Source organism: Tasmannia lanceolata, unplaced genomic scaffold (genome assembly GCF_043159265.1).
Source record: "Tasmannia lanceolata isolate RefF3 unplaced genomic scaffold, GAP_Taslan_0.1 ptg000037l, whole genome shotgun sequence".
NCBI classification, from domain to species: Eukaryota; Viridiplantae; Streptophyta; class Magnoliopsida; order Canellales; family Winteraceae; genus Tasmannia; species Tasmannia lanceolata.
The window spans coordinates 44,227,887-44,254,977 of NW_027518714.1; the positions used below are offsets into that span (position 1 = coordinate 44,227,887).

The following is a 27,091-nucleotide window of genomic DNA, read 5'->3' on the forward strand; positions in this document are numbered from 1 at the left end:
GAAGCGAATTTCACTTACGAGGCTTAAATATCACAATTTTTTTTTCATTTTTTTTCACCGAGTACCAAAATTTTCAAATTGGAGGTCTCACGAACTCGGTTCAATACGAAGTTCATTTGTTTTGAAGTTTCTTTTATTTCAAAATTTTGGCAAGGGAAGTCAAGATAATCACCATAGAGTGAAACAAGGGGCGTACTACAATAACTTACCATAGAGTTCTGATTCAAAAACACATGTTTTTTTTAGTAACACATTTATCTTTTCAATTTACAACTTAAGGTTGAGTTGAAGCTTATGGTCAAATTTAGATTCCAATCACACACATGATTTCAGATGAGATCAATACTAACTGAATTAGATTTGTCCAACATCAAGGGCAATTATTCATGGAATTTATCTAGATACAATACTAATGATCTTTGATATATAACTACGTTAAGAAGGTTTCTCAGAAGATAACAAAAACTTCACTAAGAGAGGAATACAGGGATAGAATACGGAATGTCTTACTTGATACTGATAGTTTGCACTTATTTTAAATCTGATATAAATCAATCATGTCTTGTTGAGGATGTGCACAAGACAGGGCAAGGCAATCAAAATATTGTCAAAGCAAAAACACCAGATGGACAGAGCAACAAACTTAACGACTAAAGTCTCCTCCCGTCACATCACACAATAACTCACAAGCTTCTGGGTACACAAGTTTACCGCACTGTCCCATACCAGCACAACTAGCTCATCTTCTAAACCGAAAGCTCCCAGTCTTCACAAGTGATTGTACTATTCTATTCTAATAAAACGGATTCTCATGTCAGACAAAGCACTCCAGACACGTATGAGCTCCCCATGCCATCCCATACTAACACAGTTAACTCACACGCGAAACCAAAGGCTCTATATCCTTATAATAGATTGAGATATCCCACACAAGTACAAGAAATTCACATGCTGAATCAAGCGTCCCAGGTGCATGCAAACTCATCATATCATCTCTTCTTATTCCAACACGACTAACCCACATGCTAAACCAAGCGTCCCCGGTGCACGTGAGTCTATCGTGTGGTCTCTAAATAGCACAACTAACTCATGTGCTAAACCAGGCGTCCCCGATGCACACAAGTCCATCATGCCATCCTCTCAGTTATTCATCATTGATGCTTATATCCTTAACATAAATGATAATTTTCTTAAAATCCAGATCTTCAACTTTTACAAAATCATAGTCGATAATTATTTGATTCTCCCATAGTCGAATAAACATTTCACATTTTCTACACTCTCAAATAATTATTTGAGTCAAATCTTAGTAGCCCTCAATGTCACAAATCAGTTCCTCAAAATCCATAAGTTCAAAGAATAGCTTTCAATAGCTTACAGGGTCATTAGTCTAAACTCTCATAGTGTACATAATCAAATCTAGTAACTCACTACTTTTTAGTGTCATAAATTATGTTCTTGACTCACTCAATATTTATCTACGTTTTCATAATGCACTAGATCGTGCCTAAGATTCCCTTGGCTTACAAAGTCATCGATGACACTTTAAGTCCCAAAAGGTCACGAATCATTTTCTCAAAAATCTACTAAAAACTTTACTGGTTCTAACATCCAAATTTTCTAGTCAATCCTCACTTCTCAAATTTCTAACACCTAGAACCTAAGGCCTAGACTCTTATATCACTTTTCTGTGATGCCCCAAACCCCACCCTAGGCGTAGGACATGACAACGTTGTATACCTTCAAAGCAAGCTCTACAAGTATACAAGGCTAATAGAATAATATCAGATCAAAGCATAAAATAAGTCAAACTTAAAGAAATTTAGCAACGTCTTTTACAGAGTTCACATAATACTCACTGTCTAACTGAGCAAATCAAACTAAAAGATCTCCAAGGTTAAGCCTCGACTTCCTCATTCGCCTCACGAGGATCTAAATCTGAAAATGTTATAAACCACAGTCAGCTGAAAAGCTCAGTACATAATAAAGTACTACTCTAAATGTAGGTCTAAGCAAGCCAAGGCTTAGTAAGGGTCAAACAGAAAGGTCAGAACTGAGTACTGAAGTCTTAAACAGAAAGAAGGGGTATAATGATAACCAAAAGAGAATATCAAAACAAAATACGGAACAAAGGTGCAGTCGAAACTAAATAGTATAAAAAACTAATCAAAGCTAGTATCAAAATAGAAGTCAAAGCCAGAATTAAAAGCAGAAACCAAAGCCAAAAAGGGTGTCCAAAATATCAAAACAATAGTCATTGCCAAAGGGTGTCCAGAGTACAAAGTTCAGAATACAAACTCCACTTCGAGATCATCAGCTTAGTCCAAAAAGCAAATTATTTTCACCCGGACTGCCCACGGGTGCAAAGAGCATGTTATTGCTTACACCGACCGCCCACGGTGTCGGAACTAGTTCCTCAAAGTTCAGATACAAGTCGACAGGGCCAGCATTTTATCCCACTGACGGGCCAAAAGTTCCAGTATACTACTCCCACGGTGGGTCCAGAGTTGCCAATTGTATTACCCCCATATGGCAGTAGGGGTGTTCATTATTCGGTTAGAACCGAATAACCGAACCGAACCAAATTGGTTTGGTCGGTTCGGTTCGGTTCGGTTTTCTTTCTTTTCAATTCAGTTTCTGTTATTTTTTTTGGGAAATTCAATTATTCGGGTTCGGTTTTGGTTATCTAAAAAAAAAATCAGTTAACCGAATAACCGAAATTATGGATAAAAACCATTATTTTTCCAAAAAAGTGATATATGGTCACTCCGTAGGATGATCAAAACCATCCATTTGATTTATCACAACTTAATTAGGTTGTGCTCAAAACATCATTTCGATAGGATGATCCTAGCCCTCTGATCCAAATCAAGATTTTGGTTTTTTCCTCTTTTTCTCCCACTATTTGCCCATTTTTAATCAGTTCAGATCAGGTTCGGTTTTTGGAAATTTCGGTTCGGTTTCGGTTATCAAATTTCGTCTATTCGGTTCGGTTATAACCGAACAAACACCCTTATATAGCAGGGTCCGGAAATAACCCAAGCCTCAACCAAAGTGTCTAAAAACAGAAGGTGAATCCAAGGTCCATAACAAATAGCTTCAAAGGTCCAGATAAGGGATCCAAAGTCTAGAGTCCAAAACAGATATTTTCCAAAGGTTATGGTGTCATATCAAAGGTTCATAACAAACTAGAATAACCAAAGCAATGGCGGTGACAGAAGCAATATGAGTCCAAACAGATGGTATCGAAGAGTTCATAAGGATGAGAGACAAAGCTCAGCAAAAGGATTCCATAAGGGTTTCAAAAGTTCACTTTATAGGTAACTCAACAATATCGTCGCAAAGGCAAAATCAAAGTAATCTATGTCGGTACAAAGCCAAAGTGTCCATATCATAACGAAACTGAAATCAAAAGGTAAAATACAAGTGTGGCAACCCAAAAGGGAGGTGAATTGGTCAATTAACAATTTTGAGTTAATTAGATGGAAGATTAAAAGTTAATTCATTAATTAAGCACTAGTTAATATTCTAACCCTTGTTCAAATAAATATGATAATGAAAGCTATGGTTTAGATATTACTTTATCATGCATTCACTAACCTTTGTTCAATTAATACATAAACACAAGTTAGGGTTAGAGTTTACCAATCACCAAGAGAGAGAAGGAGGAAGAGAGGAAGATTCACACCATAATGAGGAGACGCACAATTTTTATAGTGGTTCGGTCTATGAAAAAGACCCACTCCACTCTTTCAAGTTTAGCTCCTTGGGTACTCCACTAATGGTTAGATTTCAAGCCTAATCTCTATGCTTTACAACTCCTTATTTACCTCCAAGGGAACAAACCCTTTTCGGTTTGGATTCTCCTTTGTTATCGGGCCGAATCCATGACCATCTTTCAATCATGCTTCTCCTTCAAGGCCGAAGCGAAAATCTCTCTCCACAATGTTGATTCACTTTTCTTACCGGGCCGAATCGGAGACCCTCAATACAATGAAAAACAAAAATGAAAAACTCTCTCAAAGCCTCTTGATAGGTGGATTACAACAATAGTAGCTCACAATCTCTCCAAAAGAATACACAAGTGAAAGCCCTATGGAGATCTTATTCGAAAATGAAATATGCAAGTTCAAAGCTCTTGAAGAAAACTAATGGATTTGAAGGTTTAAGCTCAAGTAAGGTTTTCAATAAGTTCAAAAGTCTCTTAATCCATGATAAAACAACATATTAATAGCCCACAATGATTTATCACCGTTTGGGGGTAGTTTGGGCAAGAAAAAACAAAAAAACAGGTCAAAAAAGCAACTAGCCGTTACGCCCCAACGGCTAGTTTCTCGCGCCGTGGCGGTCAACCAGGCTAGGGCAGTCGACCGGGGTAGGGCGGTCGACCTCCGAAGGTCATCTGGAATTAAAAAAACCAAAAATTGACTGCTCCGGTCGACCGGGGGTGCGGCGGTCAACGAACCGGTCGACCGCGGCTGCAAAAACAGTTTCTAGCTGCGATCTTCTAAAATTCATATCTCACTCGTTTCTTATCGACTTTTGATGTTCTTATATTCTACGAATATGAGAAAAATGAGAGCTATCTGTTAAAAATATTTTCAAAAGTATTTGAAAATGTTTTAAACCATTTAAATCAGTTTTAAGTTACTATTTTTCACAATTCAAGTGCTAATGTCATTCCTTTTCATTTGTAAACTTTGGTTAGCACTTGGGCTTTCGTTCTTCGGCTATGGAATTTTATTTTAATAACATTTATGACCTTTGAAATTGATTTTACATGAAATGAAAATAGATTTCAAGGTTGGTTTTGAAAGAGGATTGAAAAATACTTTAAAGTGCAGTTGAAAAAGATCTCCAATACAATCTATAAAGTTAAACTATTTAGCACCTTGATCGTATTGGCTTCAAAGGTATTTCTTGGGCTTTTGGCTTGTAAGTGAACAGTTGAGAATGCTTTGGTACATGTGGCTTTTCTTCTTGAATGATTCTTCAATTTTGAGGCATGAGAAGGTCTCCAACACTTTGTTCAACTTCAAACTCCTCTTGCCATATGCTAGGCATGCTTGTGAGATCCTCAACTTGAGCCTTATGCTTAGACATCTTCCAAAGATACTTCCTCCAATGTGTGCAAGCTCTTTGGTCCATTGTGCATGTTGATCAGCAAGCCATGTGTTGTGTTGAGTTGTGTAATGGCGATATGACATGTCAAGTTCCTGTCTAAGGCACAACACTCAAAGAGAAAATATTAGTCCATAAAGACTAATCAATTTTAGTTTGCTAGCACCAAAACATGAAGGAAAAGGTGAATGATTGAACCCATGGGAACCATTGGGCTTACATTCTCCCCCTTTTTTATGATGGCAAACAAAAATTGATTAGGAGCCAGGAGATATCAAAATAATAAATAAATAGACATCAATTGATATAACAATAGAGCATAGCTCCCCCTCACTATATGCACAAGTGTAATATATAAATGTAAAGCAAGTAATGCATATAAGTTATGGACTACCTAATCAATTCTAAAAATTCTCCCCCTTTTGGCAGCAGCAAAAATGGAGGTTTCAACAATGAAAGCTCAAACTAATATTGCAAGATGTACAATAACCACTCCCCTTATCTACTTATCATGAATATGATGTGCTCAAAGTGAATAATGCATGATAAGAATGAAGCATCATAGGGAAGTAAGATATCCACCCTGTTTTTTTTTGGAGGTATGCAGGTATAGACAACTTAAGCACAACTAAAGCATGTTGAGCAATATAACCATTCTAAACACAACCCTATGAAGTATATGAACACAAAAGATTTGGCATTTAAGCACTCCCCCTAAATTTTGTTGTGCATGAACATAGATCAATCAAGGGATGGCATAACAAGTGAAGTAATTGAGAAGATATGACATTTGAAGGTTCCATTAAGAAACTATTATGATTATAAGGTAATCAACTTGAATACACATAATAGGCATAGGGACTAACAGCACATAGGGATATGATTTCCATTTGCAAGACAATTCTATGTTTGTGTCCTATGTAGAGCTATGTAAGATATGCACATGCAACGGATATAGAAATACTACAAACTAACTCTATGGCCTATGAGAATATGAATGATATGTCAATTTAAGCTCTCTTAATGCTTATCATAAGGATTTTATAAGAAAATTCAAACAAAGTTCATGATAAGCGATTTTTTTTTATCATTCGATCAAGAGGATTTGTAATTTAAGCACAAGTAATGGGGCAATAGACATTGTGAGCATATCACTATGATCTATATAAACATAAAGATGAGACAATTTAGCTCTCCCCATAAGCATTTGTCATTGTCCCTAGATAAAACCTATAAAGCAAGTCATGATAAAGCCAAAATAGCTAAAAATATGACAGTGAGTGATTAGCCAATGGATCTTATCATGGTGAGTGATGTACTTAACTTCAAAAGCACATGATAAGAGTGAAGATTCATAGGATATAGGATTGATCAAGTAAGATAAGATCCTATGAATAAGATTTCAAGGATTTGCAGGATAAGGCACAAAGATAGAAACTTATCAATGGCAAATGTGATAACTGTCATGAGGCCATTCAAGATAAGTTTGAAGCCTAATAAAGATATATATTGAGGCTTAGGCTATGGGCTTTTGTCTTAAATGAGAGAATCTCATAATGAAAGCACAAGACAAGACCCAACTACAAACACAAATGGAGCAATGGGGTTCCAAATGAGTGTACTTATCATATGTAATGTCGTATACATATCAAACAATATATGATAAGACAGAAAACGACAGATATTTACATATATTGCTCCCCCTTTGTTAAAGACTCATTCAAAGTATTAATCAAAACGCATGTCCAATACATAATCACCAAGGGTTTGTGAAGTGAATAGGTGAAAAACAGCCCTTAGGCTACAACTACATGTTTGCTAGAGATACTCAAATGATATCAAATGAGGTAATGTGACATCCTAGCAACACATTCTCCCCCTAACTATGTGCTTTTAATATATATATATATATATATATATATATATATATATAAATAACAATTAAAAGTACATATGACTTATTATGGTTAAGATGCTGGCTATAAGCCAAATAAATTAGATGTTTTAATTAAAGTGAAGGTACAATCTCCCTCTTAACTAGTAAGAAGGCTAAAAGTACCAATTGAGTAGCTTTTAACTTTAAGGTTTCACATCTTTACCATGCAGCTAATACCACGCAAGAGGAAATATCACATATATATAGAGGGCTATATTTCCTCAATTGAACCACAAACCTAGGAAAACAAAATCAACTATCGAAGCAAGCAAACCTAGGGCTAGCAACTCTATTATAGTGTGATGACAACTAGACTTTTAAAAATTTTCTTATAGAAACAAGTTAGTTGTTATCTTTTAGGGAGTGTTCACATGTTCATGTCCCTTATTTGCTTGTTATATGTGTTTTGATGGATTAAGTTCAATTTAAATGGTTAAGTGTGATTTTCAAAACACATTTCATTTCAAGTTTTCTCTTTTTTACAGCCAAATATATACATATTTCAATTTTGATAGTACTTTTGGCTTATGAGGCATAATCTCATGATTTTAATGATGTTCATAATTTGCAATGAACTTATGAGATAAGTTGAGTGTATGGTAGACATGTTTTCAAATAACTCAAACTTATAGTGCTAGCTAGGGAGACTTTCACTATGATGTGCATAGATCACATATTCAGGCATAATGTGTATATACATGCCTCTCACTAAGTGGATTTTCATTTAATGATTCCACTTTAGATTTAAGTTCACAAGACTAAAATGTTTCAAGATTAATTGCTTTGTGAACATATCATTGTCATATGGATGAAATAGATGAAAATATCAAATACACTCCATAATGACATTATATTCCCAATATGCACACTTATGGGATTTTAACTAGATTTTTATTTTTCTAGTGCACATAGGATTGATATGAAGGATTAAAATGAACAAGGTTTATTTTAACTTCACATACAGTAATGAGTTCATTTTCACTTGTTTTAATGATTTTAAGTTAATTTTAAAGTTCTTTTCAACAAGTGTGATTCATGTCCAAGATCGATGAACATATTGAGGTTTTTAGACATGATTAGTTCAATGATGGGTTCATATAACTCAAATGATTTTCTCACATTGAACCGAGTTTCAAATTCCCTTAAATGAATTAGGATTTTAAGTTCCAAGGGAATACTTCGAAAGCCAAGTGATTTTAATAATTTCTCATAGATGAGAGTCACTCTGGGCTCATGAAACAACGAATGAATTTCTCAAGATATATCCTATAGATTTGAAAATTCATTAACCTTTTTGTTTTGACCCAACCTATTTTACTAGATTTTCTAAGAAGAATTATTAGAGGTTTCAATTTTTATTTTTCATCTTCTTTATCTAGAGTAACTAATTTTGGCTCCAAAGACTTATTAGTAGCACATGTTTGTTTTGGTTTTGCTAGAGAACACATGATAGACAAGGTGAATACCTTAAGATCTAGCAAACACTAAATTCGACCTAATAGGGTTCAAGATACTAAGATATCTAAACTTAGAAACTTATCTTTAACAAACTAGGCAATTCATATGGGTCTATAAGAGTACTAAGTGCATGAGTAGTGAGATACCAAACACTAAGACCATACTTCATAATCATACCAAAACAAGAATATGTAATTTATTGTGCACAATAACATGAGCTTTTAGATATCAATATAATATATCATGTTATCAATGGTATGAACATATAGATACATATGGATAAATCAAGATAAACATGTGTATCTATAATACATTTTCAAAAAAGATGTGATCTTTAAGCACGAATAGTTAAATATGGTAACTTCATTCAAAAACTAAGTGCAAGGTATCTAGAAATTAAATTTTGAGATGATCTACACATGAAGCACAAATATAAACTAGATATCAACATTGATATCTAGGGAACCTTTTTCAATAGATATGACAATCAAGAGCATATGAGATACAAGGTGATGATCAACTTTGAATTCATGCATATTGTATCTTAATTATTCAATTGATATTACAATTTAAGCACAACCCCTAAATCTACTAAGCATAGAAAATTGTCCAACCAAGTTTGTTTTATAGAGTGTATCTTTTCTAATCCAAACAAACTTGCCATTTTTTAAAGATTTAAATTTACAATTAAGCTTATAATGTCCATATCTACCACAATAGTTACAAGATGCAAATGAATAGGTTGATGAGGAGCAAGATAAACTACAAGAGTGTTCACAAACTTGTTTGCTTTGTCTTCTTGTAGTGTATGGTTTTTTAAAACTAGTTCTTCATTTTTAATCTTAAGTTCTTCTTCCTTTCAATTCCTCTATTTCCTTTTTCAATTTCTTATTATTTTCAAATAGCTCTTTTCTTCATCCAATAGCTCTTGATAATCTTTTTCGGATTTTAAAAGCTCATTGGATATAGAGGAATAGAGTGTTTAAGTTTTTCATTTTTAGAAACTTCAAGGTTAATATTATTTTTTAATTTTTCACATAACTCTAGAAGTTCATTAATGTTTGGAGGGTTGCAATCAACATTACAACTATCATTCTTTTCTAAAGCCATAAAATATTTAACATTATAATTTTCTTCAAGAGAGCTCTATAATTCTCTAGCCTTTTTACAAGTGGAAACTCTATCAAGCATGTTTGAAAATAATGCACAACATATAATAATCATAGCTTTAGAATTTAAACAAAATAGTCTTTTATTATGTTCATTTGTTCTCTTAGACAATGTAAAACCATTTTCAATTACCCTCAAGAGATCCCCATCTAGACTTTTAAGATAGGACTTCATAAGGATCGACCAAGATTCATAATCCGTTCCATCAAAGCATGGAAGCCTGGATGCCATTAGGTTGCCAATGATCTTTTCTCTTGTAGATTTTAAATTTGAAGGTTCAAAAAATCTATATAAGAGCCTTAGTTTTGATACCAAGTGAAATATAAGTGTGGCAACCCAAGAGGGGGGTGAATTGGTCAATTAACAATTTTGACTTAATTAGATGGAAGATTAAAAGTTAATTCATTAATTAAGCACTAGTTAATATTCTAACATTTATTCAAATAAATATAATAATGAAAGCTATGGTTTAGATATTACTTTATCATGCATTCACTAACCCCTGTTCAATTAATACATAAACACAAGTTAGGGTTAGAGTTTAGTTTACTAATCACCAAGAGAGAGAGAGAAGAAGTGAGAGAGGAAGATTCGCACCACAATGAGGAGACGCACGATTTTTATAGTGGTTCGGTCTATCGAAAAGACCTACTCCACTCTTCCAAGTTTAGCTCCTTGGGTACTCCACTAATGGTGAGATTTCAAGCCTAATATCCAAGCTTTACAACTCCTTCTTCACCTCCAAGGGAACAAACCCTTTTCGCTTTGGATTCTCCTTTGTTATCGTGCCGAATCCAAGACCCTCTTTCAATCAAGCTTCTCCTTCAAGGCCGAAGCGAAAACCCCTCTCCACAATGTTGATTCACCTTTCTTACCGGGCCGAATCGGAGACCCTCAATACAACAAAGAACAAAAATGAAAAACTCTCTCAAAGCCTCTTGATAGGCGGATTACAACAATAGTAGCTCACAATCTCTCAAAAAGAATACACAAGTGAAAGGCCTATGGAGATCTTCTTCAAAAATGAAATATGCAAGTTCAAAGCTCTTGAAGAAAACTAATGGATTTGAAGGTTTAAGCTCAAGTAAGGTTTTTAATAAGTCCAAAAGTCTCTTAATCCATGATAGAACAACATATTTATAGCCCACAATGATTCATGACCGTTTGGGCGTAGTTTGGGCAAGAAAAGACAAAAAAGGGTAAAAAAAGCAACTAGCCATCATGCCCCAACGGCTAGTTTCTCGCGCCGTGGCGGTCGACCGGGGTAAGGCGGTCGACCTCCGAGGGTCATCTGGAATTTAAAAAAAAAAAAATTGATCAGCAAGCTCTTTAGTCCATTGTGCATGTTGATCAGCAAGCCATGTGTTGTGTTGAGTTGTGTAATGGCGATATGACATGTCAAGTTTTGTTTAAGGCACAACACTCAAAGACAACATATTAATCCATAAAGACTAGTCAATTTGGGTTGGTAGCATCAAAACAAGAAGGAAAAGGTGAATGATTGAACCCATGGGAACCATTGAGCTTACAAATGGTATATAGGATAATAAGAATAGCATGCTAAACCCAAGTGATAACTAAAATCGTATAAGTACAAATCGGAGGTACACAAACCATAACATATGTAATTAAAGAGAATGGGTTAACGGTTCACCCAAAATAGTACATTATTATGTACGTCCATGAAGGGTGTTTTCCTCTAATTCGCCATATGGATTTATTTCCTGACCCAAGCAACTCATAGTTATCATTAAAAAGGTCTAAAGAAATAAACAGAATCACAGAATCCAAAATCCAAAACCCAAAACAAGATTCACAATTCCTAATGGGTTCGGGCGCCCGACCAATGTTATTCGGGCGTCCAAACACTCCCTTCGGGAGTCCCTCTGGCGTCTCTAAAATATTTAAAAAAAATAGGCCCTCGAGTTTCTTTGGGCCAATCGCTCGGGCGCCCAACCCTACTTGTTCAGGTGTCCCAATCCGCGGGATTGGGTTTTCTCCCACGGCCGTGAGTTTACAAACTTTGCCATGCTCTTCTACAATCTTCCATTAACAATTATAGATCTATAGACGTTCTCCAAGTTTAAATTAGAAAACTAATAAAATTAATTCTTTTGGAACACATCACATACCTTTAGGGAGAAGCGATTTTCTTCCTCAAATATACCCAAGGCGATACCCCTCTCTTTCTCTTTCTCATGTCGAATCTCTGATTCAGCCCAAGTGGGTTTGGAAATCTAGTTAAGCACCACATAATACAAGCATAGTAGCCCATGGCTAACCCCTATACACAACGCTCTCACTAAATACGATCACCTTCATCTTGTTGCTTGTCCCCATAAAGAGAATATTCAAAGCTCACTTGATGACAAAATTGGATCCTTGTATGACCTCTAATGGGTTTAAAGTGCTGTTGTTGTGTGTGTGACGAACAAAAGCCAAGATAGAAGCTTTTAGCGTTCCCAAAAGTTGAAACCAACCATTCCTTCCTTTACAACCACACCCTTATGCATGCTTTACCAAGGTCTGTTTTAATCATGGTCCCTAGTGCTTTGATGAGGAAGTCAAAGAAAACCCACTTAGGAGAACTCCAAAATCGTGTAACCATGGGAGCTTTCTGTTAGACCTAAAATCGGTAACAGGTACAGCAGTGGCGTAAGAACTGAGAGCGAGTGACGAGGGAGGTTGAGTATGAGTTCTGTGGTGAGTGCTTAGTCCTGCACAAGGCAAACAAGGTCAGAAGACCAGACCGGATTTTACTCCGGACAGGTCCTTCGACACTCAAGTCAGTATGAGCAAGAGTGAAGGGAAATGTCAGTTTTTAGGGAGAAGAGGGTTTTTAGCATTACCCATTAGTCTGAGCTTTAGTCCCCTATTTATAAGGAAAATCTGTTGAGGTGTCCTGGACAGGTGTCCAGGACAGGTGGCGGCCTGTGAGAGGCTGGATCTCACCTACTCTGAACAGGTGGCAGCCTGTGAGAGGCTGAGTCTCACCTACTCTGGGACAGGTGGCAGCCTGTGAGAGGCTGGGTCTCACCTACTCTGGGACAGGTGGCAGCCTGTGAGAGGCTGGGTCTCACCTACTCTGGGACAGGTGGCAGCCTGTGAGAGGCTGGGTCTCACCTACCCTGGGACAGGTGGCAGCCTGTGAAAGGCTGGTGTTTTCACACCCCATCAGTTGCCCCCCAGTTTTCCAAGTCATTGAAGGACTTGGGAAAGTGTGATCACTCGTTTTTCTGGATGGGGAGACGTTGTTCGGGGGTGAATCGAAGAATTTAGCACGAAGTCCGGAGTTCGCAGTCCGGATTTCGGAGTTCGCAGTCCGGAGTACGGAGTTCGGAGTTCGGAGTTCGCAGTCCGGAGTACGGCTTCAACCGGACTGGCTCCTGGCGCATTACAGAGTACATTATATCCAGTCCGGAGTTCGCAGTCCGGCGTCCGGAGTTGGGAGTTCGCAGTCCGGAGTACGGCTTCAACCGGACTGGCTCCTGGCGCATTACAGAATACATTATATCCAGTCCGGAGTTCGCAGTCCGGCGTCCGCAGTCCGCAGTCCGGATTACGGCTTCAACCGGACTGGCTCCTGGCGCTTTACGGAATACATTATATTCAGTCCGGAGTTCGCAGTTCGGAGTCCGGAGTTGGGAGTTCGCAGTCCGGAGTACGGCTTCAACCGGACTGGCTCCTGGCGCATTACAGAATACATTATATTCAGTCCGGAGTTCGCAGTTCGGAGTCCGGAGTTGGGAGTCCGGAGTACGGCTTCAACCGGACTGGGTTCTGATGCTTCATAGAACGCGTTATATCCAGTACGGTTTTTTCCGGACTGAATTTTGTCTTCTAGCGGCCAGTTCGGTGCGGACCAGGCTGATTTTTGTCGTTTTGTGAGAACGCGTTATATCCAGTACGGTTTTTTCCGGACTGAGTTTTGTCTTCTAGCGGCCAGTTCGGTGCGGACCGGACTGATTTTTGTCGTCTTGTGAGAACGCGTTATATCCAGTACGGTTTTTTCCGGACTAAATTTTGTCTTCTAGTGGTCAGTTCGGTGCGGACCGGACTGATTTTTGTCGTCTTGTGAGAACGCGTTATATCCAGTACGGTTTTTTCCGGACTGAATTTTGTCTTCTAGCGGCCAGTTCGGTGCGGACCGGACTGATTTTTGTCGTCTTGTGAGAACGCGTTATATCCAGTACGGTTTTTTCCGGACTGAATGCGGAGTGCGGAGTGCGGAGATCCATCTTTGGGACGTGAATGTTTACGCGCGTGCTTGATCGTATTGATGGTGGGAGAATGTGTCCGTCATAAATAGGGGACACGTGGCGCAATCCGGATGGCCTCGAGATGCGTGCATCGCATTTGTTGCCCCACCGCCTCTGAAAAACTATATAAGGAGGTTTACCCCCCTTCACTTTTTACTTTTTACTTTTCATCTTTTTCCTCTTCTTGCTCTGGGAGTTTCCACTTCTCAGTTCGCAGCTCGCAGTCCACAGATTGCAGATCGCAGTTCGCAGATCGTAGCTCGCAGTCGCGTTCCAAGATCTTTTAAGAGCTCCACTCACCGGTATTCCTCTCAGCCCTTCCTTTTACTATGTCTGGTAGTACTTCCAATTCCGAGTCCGGTACGGGGTCCTCCACTAGCAGTATTTCGGAGTTTAGGATGCCTCAGGAGCCTGTAGTGGCTAGTCCGTCTGATAGGATAGACCTTGTAGATAGTGACGACGGAGGGGATAGGGATGAAGTGTTCTTAGATCTGAATGCCACTCCACCCTTGACTGGCAGTCTCCCGCAAGCAGGAGGGAGTGTTGAGAGCGACGTTAATGAAGCGTCCACAACATTCCTTCCTGGCCGGGCGGTGGAGGTGATCGCTAGAGCGCGGATGGATGCCGATCCAAAATACAACTTGCGAGCTCTAGTCGAGGAGAACTACCTCACCAGGTCTATGCTGGGAGATATCAGGGATAAATACTGTGTGCCCCCGAGATTTGAACTGAGGGCAGCTATAGAGGGAGACAGAGCCTGCAACGAGAGCCAGGATCTCTGTATTTATGAGGAGTCACTGAGGGCAGGACTCCGATTTCCGTTGCACCCCTTTTTCTCAGCGGTGCTACGTTACTACGGACTAGCCCCGGCCCAGGTAGCTCCGAACTCATGGAGATTATTAGTTGGGTTTTTATACCTCGTCCACGGTCGGTTAGAGAGGAGTGTGACTTTGTCACTGTTCCGTGCTTGTGCACACCTGAAGAAGCATAAAGAAGGGGGCTGGATCTACATTAGCCAGCGCCCTGAACGGAAGATAATCACTGGCATTCCTTCGTCGATTCACTCGTGGAAGAATAGATTCTTCTATGTTGTGGATCAGGAGGCCAGTGAGCCCTGGTCCGTCCCTCTAGTGTGGGACACTCCAGATACCTCAAAACTGAGTCGAAAGCCGCTCCTCGAAGGTGAGGACAGGATAACATTCGCCTTGATGCGGAAGGAGATCGAGCAATCGGGCCTCATCCGTTGTAAGGAGTTTTCTGAAGAGGCGATTCTGGTCGGGCTGGGCGTGAGTGCCGCGACTCCAGAACGTATGTAGCTAGACTTGTCTATGCAATCTGTTTATTTTTTATATACTTGCTTCTGACCGTTGGCTGCTCATTTGTCTTGCAGAGATGAAGAAACAATCAACCGTCGAGAAAATCAGGCAGGGAGCTCAACCGCGGGCACAAGAAGGTGCTCAACAGGCGCAGCAGGAGCGCCAGAAGAGAAAGGCGACTGTGCTGGGGAGTCCGGCCCCGTCACAGGGCACTCCTCCCCCATCCCAGAGGCCCAAGACTAAGGTGAAGCTAATAGGCCCCTTTGCTCAGGGCGGTGGCTCTTCTAAGTCCGGTGGTGCTTCTACCGGAGCCGGTTCTGGGGCTCGTCCTCCTACGGGAATTAGTGAGCACGTCTTTCGACCCAATTGGGCCGTTCTGAAAGATGACACTGCCCTAGGCGAGAGCCGAGTACCAGCAGAGCTCATGAGCAAGTGTTTGCTGCAGAAGGACAAGCAACAGGTCCTTTACGAGCCGCCAGCTACAGGAGAGGAGGCTGTGTTGTCCTCAGCTTACCAGGTAAGGAAGTAGTGCTTCGATTTGCTAACTTTCTGCCCATTTCTTCCTTTCACCATACTGATGCCTGTTTCTTTCTGTTCTTTCTTCAGATCTTGCTCTACTATAATGACCTCAAGGAGAAGAGTAAGAGTTTCTCCCAAGCCATTACTGCATCTGAAGAGGTGAACGGAAAGTTGGCCGCTGAGGTGCAGGAGCTTCAAACGAGCATCGGGCGAATAGAGGAGGAGAGGAGGTTGTTAAAAGAGGATCTGGCCGCAGAGAAGAGGAAACTGGCCAAGGCTGCTGAAGCCATGGAGGCTCAAAGAGGAAGAGCTACTGACAGGCAGGAGAAGGCAGTGAAAGAGGCCACAGAGGCAAAGGAGGCTGAACTTTTCAGCCTGTCGAGCGAGGCTTATAGTCTTGGATACTACGGCTGCCTCCAGGAGCTCCAGGCCTGCAATCCAAACCTATTGATGCAGAACATGACTCTCCCTGCCAGGCCGAAGATTACTGATGAGGAGCCAGATAATCCTGCTGATGCTCCTGCTGACATCACCTCTCTTCCAGATGCTTAGATTTTTTTTTGTTTTTGTTTTGACCTCTTTTTGTAATGGTCCTTGAGACCCTACAGCTCTTACCAGCATTTTTAAAGTGAATTTTGTAATGGCCCTCGAGGCCCCACATATTCTGATCAATGAAATCACATTTGTCTGTCTCTGATACTTCTCAACTGAGTGATTTGCTTGACTTTGTCTTTTTAATTTTGATAACCTGTGAATGAGGCCGTTGATGGTCGAATTGTGACGAACTGGTCTTTTAACAAGTACCCAAGTTTTGTGAACTGGGTTTCCAGTGAGTACCCAAGTTTTGTGAACTGGGTTCCCAGTAAGTACCCAAGTTTTGTGAACTGGGTTTCCAGTAAGTACCCAAGTTTTGTGAACTGGGTTTCCAGTGAGTACCCAAGTTTTGTGAACTGGGTTTTCAGTGAGTACCCAAGTTTTGTGAACTGGGTTTCCAATGAGTACCCAAGTTTAAGAACTGGGTTTCCAGTGAGTACCCAATTTTAAGAACTGGGTTTCCAGTGAGTACCCAAGTTTTGTGAACTGGGTTTCCAGTGAGTACCCAAGTTTAAGAACTGGGTTTCCAGTGAGTACCCAAGTTTAAGAACTGGGTTTCCAGTGAGTACCCAAGTTTTGTGAACTGGGTTTCCAGTGAGTACCCAAGTTTTGTGAACTGGGTTTCCAGTGAGTACCCAAGTTTAAGAACTGGGTTTCCAGATATAAAAGTGACACTGAATTTGCAAGAAGATTATTTATTCATAACAACAAATATACAAATTTACAAGATCACCTTTTCACGCCGGATAATTCGACTACTGATAATATTTCCTGAGGTTTTTGGAGTTCCATGCGTGAGGTAATAGGCGCTCCTCCAGTGTCTCTAGCTTGTAGCTTCCTGGCCGGATAACTTCCTTCACTCGATAGGGTCCCTCCCAAGTTGGGGAAAGTTTCCCTACTTTCGTTGGCTGGGAGACGGCTGCCTTTCTCAGGACCAGATCCCCTGTCCTGAATTCTCTGGGGCGGATTTTGGAGTCGTGATAATTCGACACCTTCTGCTTATAAGCGGCGACCCGGATTCGAGATTCCTCCCGGATTTCTTCTAGTAAGTCGAGATTGGCGCGGAGTCCGTCGCTGTTCAGTTGCTCATGGAAACTGATGACTCTGGGAGATGGGGTGCCTATATCAACAGGTATCACGGCTTCGGTTCCAAAAGAGAGGTTGAATGGTGATTCACCAGTCGTCGTGCGAGGAGTGGTGCGGTAAGCCCACAGAACATGGTAGAGCTCATCTGCCCATCGGCCAGCTTTTTCATCCAGCCTTTTCTTTATCCCTTGAAGCAAGATCCTATTGGTTACTTCCGTTTGCCCATTGGTCTGGGGGTGAGCAACCGAAGTGAATCTCTGTTCAATCTTTAGGTCAGAGCAGAACTTCCGAAAGTTCCGGCAGTCGAACTGTTTGCCGTTATCTGTGATTAAGGCACGGGGAATCCCAAATCTGCAGACTACTGCCTTCCAGAAGAAATTCTGTATATTCTGCTCAGTGATCTGGGCTAGAGGTTCTGCGTCCACCCACTTGGTGAAGTAGTCGATTGCCACTACTACGAATATGCGCTTTCCGGAAGCCGGTGGAAAAGGACCCAGAATGTCCATCCCCCATACTACAAAAGGGAGTGGACTGATAATTGGGGCCATCGCCACAGCAGGCTGGTGGATGGTGGGGGAGAATTTCTGGCACCTCTCGCACTTTTTAACCAGATTCAGCGCGTCTTGTCGTATGGTGGGCCAATACAATCCTCTGAGGAGTACCTTGATCGCCAGGGCTTTGCCCCCCAGATGTTCTCCACAGATTCCTTCATGAGTCTCTTGCAATGCGTACGCGGCGTTACTTGGTCCCAGACACTTCAGGTACGGGAGAGTGTAGGACCTTTTATACAAAATGTCACTGCTGAGGGAGAATCGGGCGGCTCTCTGTATCACCTTACGGGCTTCCTTCTTATCTTCGGGAAGTTTCGCGTCCCGTAAGTAATGAATGATCTCATCCATCCAGCACGGCTCGTTCTCCACCTGCATTATATCTGCGGCTTCTCTTTCGATGCTAGATCTTTGTAGGAATTCCATACGTATGCTTCCAAGAGTGGTGTACCCAGAGGCAGCCAGCTTCGACAGTACATCTGCTTTGGCATTTTCTGTTCGTGGTACTCTGATGACCTCGAAACTGGCAAACCGGCTGGAGAGTTGATGAACCTTGGCAAGATACTTAACCATACGCTCATCTCGTGCTTCGTAGACCCCTTGGATCTGATTTGCTACCAGCTGTGAGTCGCAGTATGCTTTTAATTTTCGGGCGCCGGTCTGAATTGCTAGGTTCATTCCGGCAAGGAGGGCTTCATATTCTGCCTCATTGTTGGACGCACGGAATCCGAATCTCAGAGCATAATCCGCAGTGAACCCCTCAGGCCCAGTGAGGATGAGGCCTGCTCCACAGCCGTTTTTATTTGAAGAACCGTCGACATATACTTCCCAAGTTGGTGTGCTGGTCATGGAGTCCTGCTCTGCCGGCGGTTGCAAGATTTCTGTCTGAGTTTCTGCTATGCATTCGTCAGGAACCGCTTTCTCTGCAATTGGGAGTAATACCGTTTCAGGGTCGGCGACTTGCTGGGGGATGGTGCACTCTGCTACGAAATCTGCCAGTACTTGGGCCTTGATGGCTGGCCTTGGAGCGTACTGGATGTCGAACTCGCTCAGCTCTACGGCCCATTTCACAAGTCGTCCGGAGATATCTGGTCGATGGAGTACTTGCCGAAGCGGCTGGTCAGTCAAGACCTTTACAGTATGAGCTTGAAAGTACGGTCTTAATTTTCTTGCAGCCATTACCAGCGCGTAAGCCAATTTCTCGACCCGCTGGTACCTTGTTTCTGCGTCGTGAAGAACCTTGCTGACATAATAGATTGGTTTTTGCTGGCGGTGCTCTTCGCGGACGAGGACAGCTGCCAGTGCCGTGGAGCTAACGGAGAGATATAGAAATAACTCCTCACCTGGCTCCGGCTTTGTTAATAATGGCGGGGAGGACAGATACCTTTTCAGCTCGTCGAAGGCAATCTGGCATTCTTCCGTCCAGGGCGCAGTTTTGAGGCCCTTAACCGCACTGAAAAAAGGCAGGCATCTCTCCGCCGATTTGGAGATGAAGCGACCCAACGCCGCTATCATTCCCGTGAGCCGCTGAACTTCTCTGATGGTTCTTGGGGCGGTAAGCTCTATCACAGCTCTGATCTTCTCGGGATTTGCTTCTATCCCTCGCTGACTCACCATGAATCCCAAGAACTTCCCCGAACTGACACCAAAAGTGCACTTGGTGGGGTTGAGTTTCATGTTGTGCTTCTTGAGGACCTGAAATGTTTCTCTGAGATCAGACACGTGGTCCTGTGCGCTTCGACTTTTGACCAGCATATCATCCACATACACTTCCATATTTCGGCCGATCTGGTTCTGAAAAAGTCTGTTCACCAGCCTTTGGTAAGTAGCTCCGGCGTTTTTGAGGCCGAAGGGCATGACTCGGTAGCAATAAGTCCCTTGATCTGTGACGAATGAGGTCTTTGGTATATCCGATTCGTACATCCTGATCTGGTTATATCCGGAGAAGGCGTCCATGAAGCTCAACAGTTCATGACCCGTTGTGGCGTCGATGAGCTGATCGATCTTCGGGAGCGGATAACTGTCCTTGGGACAAGCCTTATTCAGATCAGTAAAATCGACGCAGGTTCTCCACTTTCCATTAGTCTTCTTGACTAGGACTACGTTTGCTAGCCAGTCCGGATATCGAATCTCGCGAATGAAGTCAGCCTTCAGAAGCCTCTCCACTTCTTCTTTTATTGCCTGTCGCCTTTCAAAAGCAAAGTGTCTCCTTTTCTGTTTCACCGGTCTGCAGGTTGAATCGACACCAAGCCTATGAGTGCTGATCTCTGGATCGATGCCGGGCATATCGGCAGGAACCCATGCAAAGACATCTGCATTGCCCTGGAGAAACTCGGTGAGTTGATGTTGAATGCTACTACTAAGGGAGGAACCGATCAGAGCGACTTTCTCACCGTCCTCCGGACACAGTGGGATGGAGAGTAGGTCCTCAGCGGGTTGAGTACCCCTGAGTTCGTCCCTTACATCAAGCAGTTCGATTGGCAGTGATTCCACTGCGTTTTTTCCTTTCAGTGCCATTGAATAGCACTCCCTTGACTGAGGCTGATCTCCGCGAACTTCCCCCACGCCATTAGGGGTTATGAATTTCATTTTTTGGTGGTAGGCTGAGGCGACTGCTCGGATCAGATTCTGGCCAGGCCGTCCCAAGATAGCATTATAGACCGAGGTGGCCTTCACTACCAGGAAGTTAACCATGGCGAACGCTTGACATGGTGAATCTCCGACAAGAACAGGGAGCTCGATCTGTCCTACCACTTTTACGACCTCTCCGGAGAAGCCGAACAAATCTGAGTTCGCCGGCCTTAGACGGTCGTCGCCTATCATCATTTTCTCGAAGGCATGGTAGTATAGAATATCCGCTGAGCTCCCGTTGTCCACAAGAATTTTCTTTACCTTCCAGTTAGCAACGAGCATGGTTAACACCAATGCATCGTCGTGGGGCAAAATAAGGCTGTCCAGATCTGCGTCTGAGAAGGAGATCTCATTCTCCGTTCTTGACTTTTTGCTGGTTGTGTGAACGGCGTTAACTTGCCGCGCATATGCTTTTCGAGCAGCAGAGGAGGTGCCCCCAGCGGCTGGTCCGCCCATGATTGTATTGATAACCCCCCTTGGTTGAGATCGGGGTGCCTCAGGCTGCGCGTCGGTGACCTGAGAAGTCTTATCCTGAGGAGGGGGCTGCTGTGATCTTCGAGGGCTACGGCCCTGGGGACTCTTTCCTTTGCGCCCTTGGGTGCGGCCGTCATTCTGGATGTATTTTTTCAAATAACCCCGGCTGATCAGCTGCTCAATTTCTCCCTTGAGCTGCCAGCAATCCTCTGTGTCATGGCCGTGGTCCTTGTGAAACCGACAGTACTTTGAAGGATCTCTTCTGTTTCCCTTGGAGATCATTCTAGGCGGCCACTTCACAAACTCCTCCTCACTGATCGCCGCCAGTATGTGCTTTCTAGAGGTATTGAGAGGTGTGAAGTTCTCTTCTCTTCTCTGAGGGGGTGGAGACTTCTCTTTCCTGGGAGGTTTATCCTCCCTACGCTGTTTAGGCAGATTCTTCTCTTCAGAGGTTATCCTCCGGTTTGAATTAAGAGCTGCCAGTGTTTCTTCCACTGTTATGTACTCTTCTGCCCCGGCCATGAGATCCGCCAGTGAGTGCGGATTTTGCCGAGCCACCGCTCGACGAAAATCATCAGATCTTGCACCGGTGAGGAGTGCGTTCATAGCCGCTGAGGGATCTAAATTGGGCACCTGTAGTGCCTCCCTGTTGAAGCGGCGGACGAACACCTTCAGGGGTTCATTATCATCCTGTCGCAAGGCCATCAGGGATGCAGTCGTTTTCTTCGGCCTACGGCTACTCATGAAATGGCGGACCAGATCCTCTCCAAAATCATCGAAATTGTTGATGGAGTTTGGTTTGATCCTGGAGTACCAGTCTCTTGCCGCGCCAGTGAGCGTCGTTGGGAAGGCTCTGTAGATGAAGCCGTCGGAGGCGCCGTGGAGGAGCATCATTGTTCTAAATGTCTCCAAATGATCCACGGGATCGGTAGTGCCGTCGTACTGAGGGACGGCAGGCATTTTAAATCCTCTGGGTGCTGGAGCACTCAGGACATCACTAGTGAACGGCGTTCTGCTTGAGAACGCTCTGGAGGCGGGCCGGCTCTGATCCTTCGCCAATTCCTCTATTCGGTGGTTCATCTCCTCCATTCTCTGTAGCAGCGGATCCGTTCTGCGGTCTGGGGACCTGATTCTTCCCACAAATGGGCTTGCCGCAGAACCGGACTGACTTTCCGGACTCCTACGACGAGGCCGAGATTTTGCTGGTGGCAAACGATCTTCGTGAGGCCGGCGCCTCTGCGTGGAGCGAGACCGCGATCTTTCGCGGTGATGAGGTTCTGTCTGGGCGTGCCTCACTATGGGGCGATAAAGTTGTCTAGCGGAGTGATGAGTTCTGCCCTCCCCATGACGTGATGACTCTCCCCTGTGGACTCCTTGGGCAGATCGCGGGGCCTCTGGAGGAGGTGGAGGGGGTGCTTGAAGTAGTTGTTGGTACTGACCAACAAGGGCCGTCATCTGCTGGAAGAGGGCTTGGACTTGCTCCGAGGTGGGCACGGGATTGTGATGCTCCGAGCGAGAAAGGCTTTGGTCGGCAGATGCTGCCACTACCATCGAGGCGATTCGACCGCTCCGGGTCCTGCGAGGTAGCGCGGCTTGGTCGTTCTGCGCAGAAGCTAACCGCGCACTCTTGTGCCCTGCCATTTTGTAAGTGAGATGTAAGAACAGCTTTTAGTTCTTGTCCCACGGATGGCGCCAATCTGTTAGACCTAAAATCGGTAACAGGTACAGCAGTGGCGTAAGAACTGAGAGCGAGTGACGAGGGAGGTTGAGTATGAGTTCTGTGGTGAGTGCTTAGTCCTGCACAAGGCAAACAAGGTCAGAAGACCAGACCGGATTTTACTCCGGACAGGTCCTTCAACACTCAAGTCAGTATGAGCAAGAGTGAAGGGAAATGTCAGTTTTTAGGGAGAAGAGGGTTTTTAGCATTACCCATTAGTCTGAGCTTTAGTCCCCTATTTATAAGGAAAATCTGTTGAGGTGTCCTGGACAGGTGTCCAGGACAGGTGGCGGCCTGTGAGAGGCTGGATCTCACCTACTCTGAACAGGTGGCAGCCTGTGAGAGGCTGAGTCTCACCTACTCTGGGACAGGTGGCAGCCTGTGAGAGGCTGGGTCTCACCTACTCTGGGACAGGTGGCAGCCTGTGAGAGGCTGGGTCTCACCTACTCTGGGACAGGTGGCAGCCTGTGAGAGGCTGGGTCTCACCTACCCTGAGACAGGTGGCAGCCTGTGAAAGGCTGGTGTTTTCACACCCCATCACTTTCTATTTCTCCCTCACTTTCCCAACCCAATCTCTTCCTTCTTTTTAGCATACACTTAATTTAGAAGGAATCCCATAGCAGCCAAGTCCTAAAATTTTGGGTTGGTTAAATCTTTCCAAATCACATCCGTTTACCCACCAAATTCAATAGTTTGCAGCCACTTTTGTTATAAACACTCCTACAAGCCACAAAACGCTTTTAGTAAATCTCCTATAAATCCTCTCTTCAAATATTCACATCTCCAATAACTTCTAATAGAACTCTAACTAATTCTCTCTCTCTCTCCTTGTAAATAGAATTCCAAAAATTTCTATTATAGTGCCGTAATATAAGAGGAGTCATAAGACTAAATTTAATATAGGTTCTTACATTTAATGAGACCGTTTACGTTCGTTTCCTAAAATTTAGAAATTTATCACCAAAAATTAATATTCTTATTAGGCCATTTTGATAACGACACTCCTTGCAACCTCCACCTATACTTAAGCTTAATTTGGTAATGGCACTCTCTACAAGGCTTTTTTTTTAAAATACCTTGTTTTTGGTAATGACACCCATTTAAGAGATGGGTTTTCCTTACGATAGGGCTGGGTATTACAGTATAGGATTTGGGGATCCTCTGAACCCAAACCTTATAACACAGACCCCATCCTTTTTCACAAATAAAGTTCGTTCCTCTTTCAATCTAAACATTCTATGTTAGACAAACAGAGAGAACTGTACTCGTTTTCATTTACCTTTAGTCATTTTCCTCCTCTCATTTAATTCCTGCCATTTAAATTATGTCATTTACATTCTCATTTTTGTGAGGATAGCTATAAATTTGGGGATCCACCTGCCCCGGGTCATATAGCACAAATCCTATTTCTCTTACAATTAAGAAAACAAAACCACTTTCCTTACACGTATTCTCTTTCTTTCTGCTCAAAACCCAACGTAGGAAATTGCTTAATCGTAAAAAAGAGTCTAAACTCAATTTTGCTAGAGGTTTCGCACATCCACCAATTCAAGTCCGAGACTGGGTTTTCCGGGGCATGAGGGATGCCTAAGACCTTCCCCTCATGTAACCATATACCTTACTCAGATTTCTGACAAGACCATGCAGAAAACAGAGTTAATCATGAGCCTAGGTCCCAAACTAGACGACAACTTTAATCATCACCTTTCGCGTAAAATTCGAATTCTTATCCCAAATTCACTAGAAACGCAGATCATGATCATGGGTCCTATGCTTTAAGCTAGGTGGCGACTCTGAGAACCTCTCTTTTCCTATGAAATTTGGATCATTCTCCCAAGTTCACAGGAAACGCAGACACGAACACACCCCTGACCAAAAGGGAAAAAGAGAACAATTAATGAAGAACACACACACCCCGAGTGTGGGGAGATACGGAGAGACGGGTCAGGCCCCCTGACCAAGCAAGATGGCGACGGCGCGCTCCCTCCGCTATCCGAGGTCCACACTCCTGGATCGTGTCTTGGCATTGGCACCCACCACCAGTTTTTAACTGATGGTACTCTGCTCTGTTCCTTGTACTCTAGTTCAATAAATTCCTCTTTCATGTGTCTCTTCTCACAAATCACTGTTCTCTGCCTAAACAAACTACCATAATCAAAGGGAGTATTCACCCCTGCCAAGGTGAACCCCAAACTATTCCCCATCTCGTGAGTACCATCCTTAGCTAAAGTGAACTCTATCCTATCCTTTGTCATTTCAAAATCTAAGGCATCCTCAGTTGGCTTCATATCTTGCACAATGGAATCCGAATCCCCCTCCTTTGCAACTGGTAATTCCGAACAACAATCCTCCCAAGCTTCATCTGGTGTACTAGAATCTACGTACTGTCCTCTGTTCAATATCCTCCTCATGATCCGTTTTCTCTATATCATACTTAGGCGACGGTAATGTTTCCTCATGACAGAGTAAAGATACATCGTCACCGTACTTGAAGGCACTATATGCATAGACTTGGACTCCTCAGACGATGGAAAAGCACGGGATGGCTACTTTCTCCATTGGATGACAGAAGTAACAACTTTCACTGCCATATATAGAAGGAGTAATTCATCCTCCCATCATAAGAAACGCCTTGGTCATATTGCCACGGTCACCTGAAGAGCACGTGACAAAAGTTCATGGGCACCACATCAAACGACGTTGTCTCACAATACTCGTCTCCCATAGAAAATACTACAAGAGACCGCTCTGTAACCCATAGGCTATGATCTCTACACAAACCGGCCATCTCATATGGATCGGGGTGTGCTACGAATGTCAAACCGAGCTTATTGGTGGCCTCTAGTGAAATGAGGTTGGCACAACTGCCGGCGTCGATGCTCAAAGAGAAAACTTCGCCCTTGATGGCACAATTGGAAGAGAAAACTTTATGCTCCATCTCATGTGAAGTGTGCTTCATATTCTTGTTCAAATGCAGCTCTGAACTCTACAATTTTTCTGCCCTTAACTGGTGCGCTGCGAAAAAAATGTAGATGGAAAGTTCTGCTATGGTGCGCAGAACTTTCAAGTGACCAAGTGTAGAGTAGTTCTAGTGCCACTTGATGCAATTGCAGATCAAAATTGGCATGTTGCAAGCGTATTTGGCCTCCTTTCTCTGAGCTAACTAAATCATTGTTTACCACTTTAGAGTTTTGGACTGCTTCTATCCTTTATCCTTATTACACAGGTTTAGAAGTTCTGGAGATGAAATCGGGCTCAAACTGAACACTTGAACTTTGGACGTGAAGCTCCAACAGAGAGCTCAAGAAATTATTCCAAGGGCCTCTTCTTCAAACTCCCATCAAATTTTCCTTCCACTTGATGTGAATGAGAACTAGTGGAAGATCAATCTCGGAATGGTTTAATATGCTCAAGCAATGGAAGAACTGAATATCCTAGAGGCCGAAAGTGTAATAAGATGTATAGATACCAATTTTGATGTGGTTCAAAGAAGAGAGTGACACAATGCGCTGTTTTCTTCACAATACATTGAGACCTTAATTCCCCTAGGAGTTTCCTTTCAACTCCATTCTAATCCTCTCCTCTAGCTTCTCTCAAGCTAGACGAAACAGAGAGTTTCCCCTCTTTCTCCCAGTTAAAGCGGAATAGCTTCTCTAGAAGATCTAGCTCTCAACTAGATAAAAAAGTCATTCAGGCAACCATAAGAATCAGCCGCAAAACTTCAATCTGTGTCCAGGTCAAACATTGTGCTATATCGAGATAGGCTCGGGAATAGTTTCTGAGTCGCACTCTCGGTTTCAATCTCCAGAGTTGATGCAAGAGGAGATATTGGAAAGAACCTATCACGAACTGTTCGCACTCTTGTGATAACGAAAAGTATCAACAATGCATCAAAGTAAAAGATGCTGCTGCACTATGTTAAATAGAAATGCGAAAGAATAATCTCTCTCTGATTGAGATCTGGAGAAAATTTATTTAGTAGTTATTATTGAATAAAAGATCAAAGCAGAGGCGGAAAACAAGAAGCAAAAGCCACTAAACAAGGTGAGAGAAACTCATTTCCCTTGAATAGTATTTCGAGCCTTTTCACAAATTACACCGTTCACACCAATCTCTGCCAATGGTGTTTTTCTTTCCTCCCTATTAACGCTTTTCACTTCTCTGTTGACTCAAACATTAAATTGATATCCTCCAGGCCACGTTTGAATACCTCATGTTTTTGTATTTGGATTTGGATTTGAGTTTTGGATACAAAATACTGT

General features: G+C 42.5%; 1 protein-coding gene and 1 long non-coding RNA gene across 2 annotated transcripts; one reads left to right on the plus strand and one right to left on the minus strand.

The window, feature by feature from the left end:
• Positions 1–3,671: 3,671 nt before the first annotated feature.
• On the minus strand, positions 3,672–12,090 carry LOC143859963 (uncharacterized). The gene is made up of 2 exons (XR_013239529.1): positions 11,818–12,090; positions 3,672–5,220 (listed from the first exon to the last, which is right to left on the minus strand). It is a non-coding gene; the product is annotated as an uncharacterized LOC143859963 (long non-coding RNA).
• A 2,038-nt stretch (positions 12,091–14,128) lies between these two features.
• LOC143861467 (uncharacterized) lies at positions 14,129–20,580 on the plus strand. The gene is made up of 4 exons (XM_077372395.1): positions 14,129–15,777; positions 15,867–16,208; positions 18,363–18,510; positions 20,519–20,580. The coding sequence occupies exons 1-4, from the start codon at positions 15,337–15,339 to the stop codon at positions 20,578–20,580; spliced, it is 993 nt and encodes a 330-aa protein (XP_077228510.1). The 5' UTR covers positions 14,129–15,336.
• Positions 20,581–27,091: the final 6,511 nt, after the last annotated feature.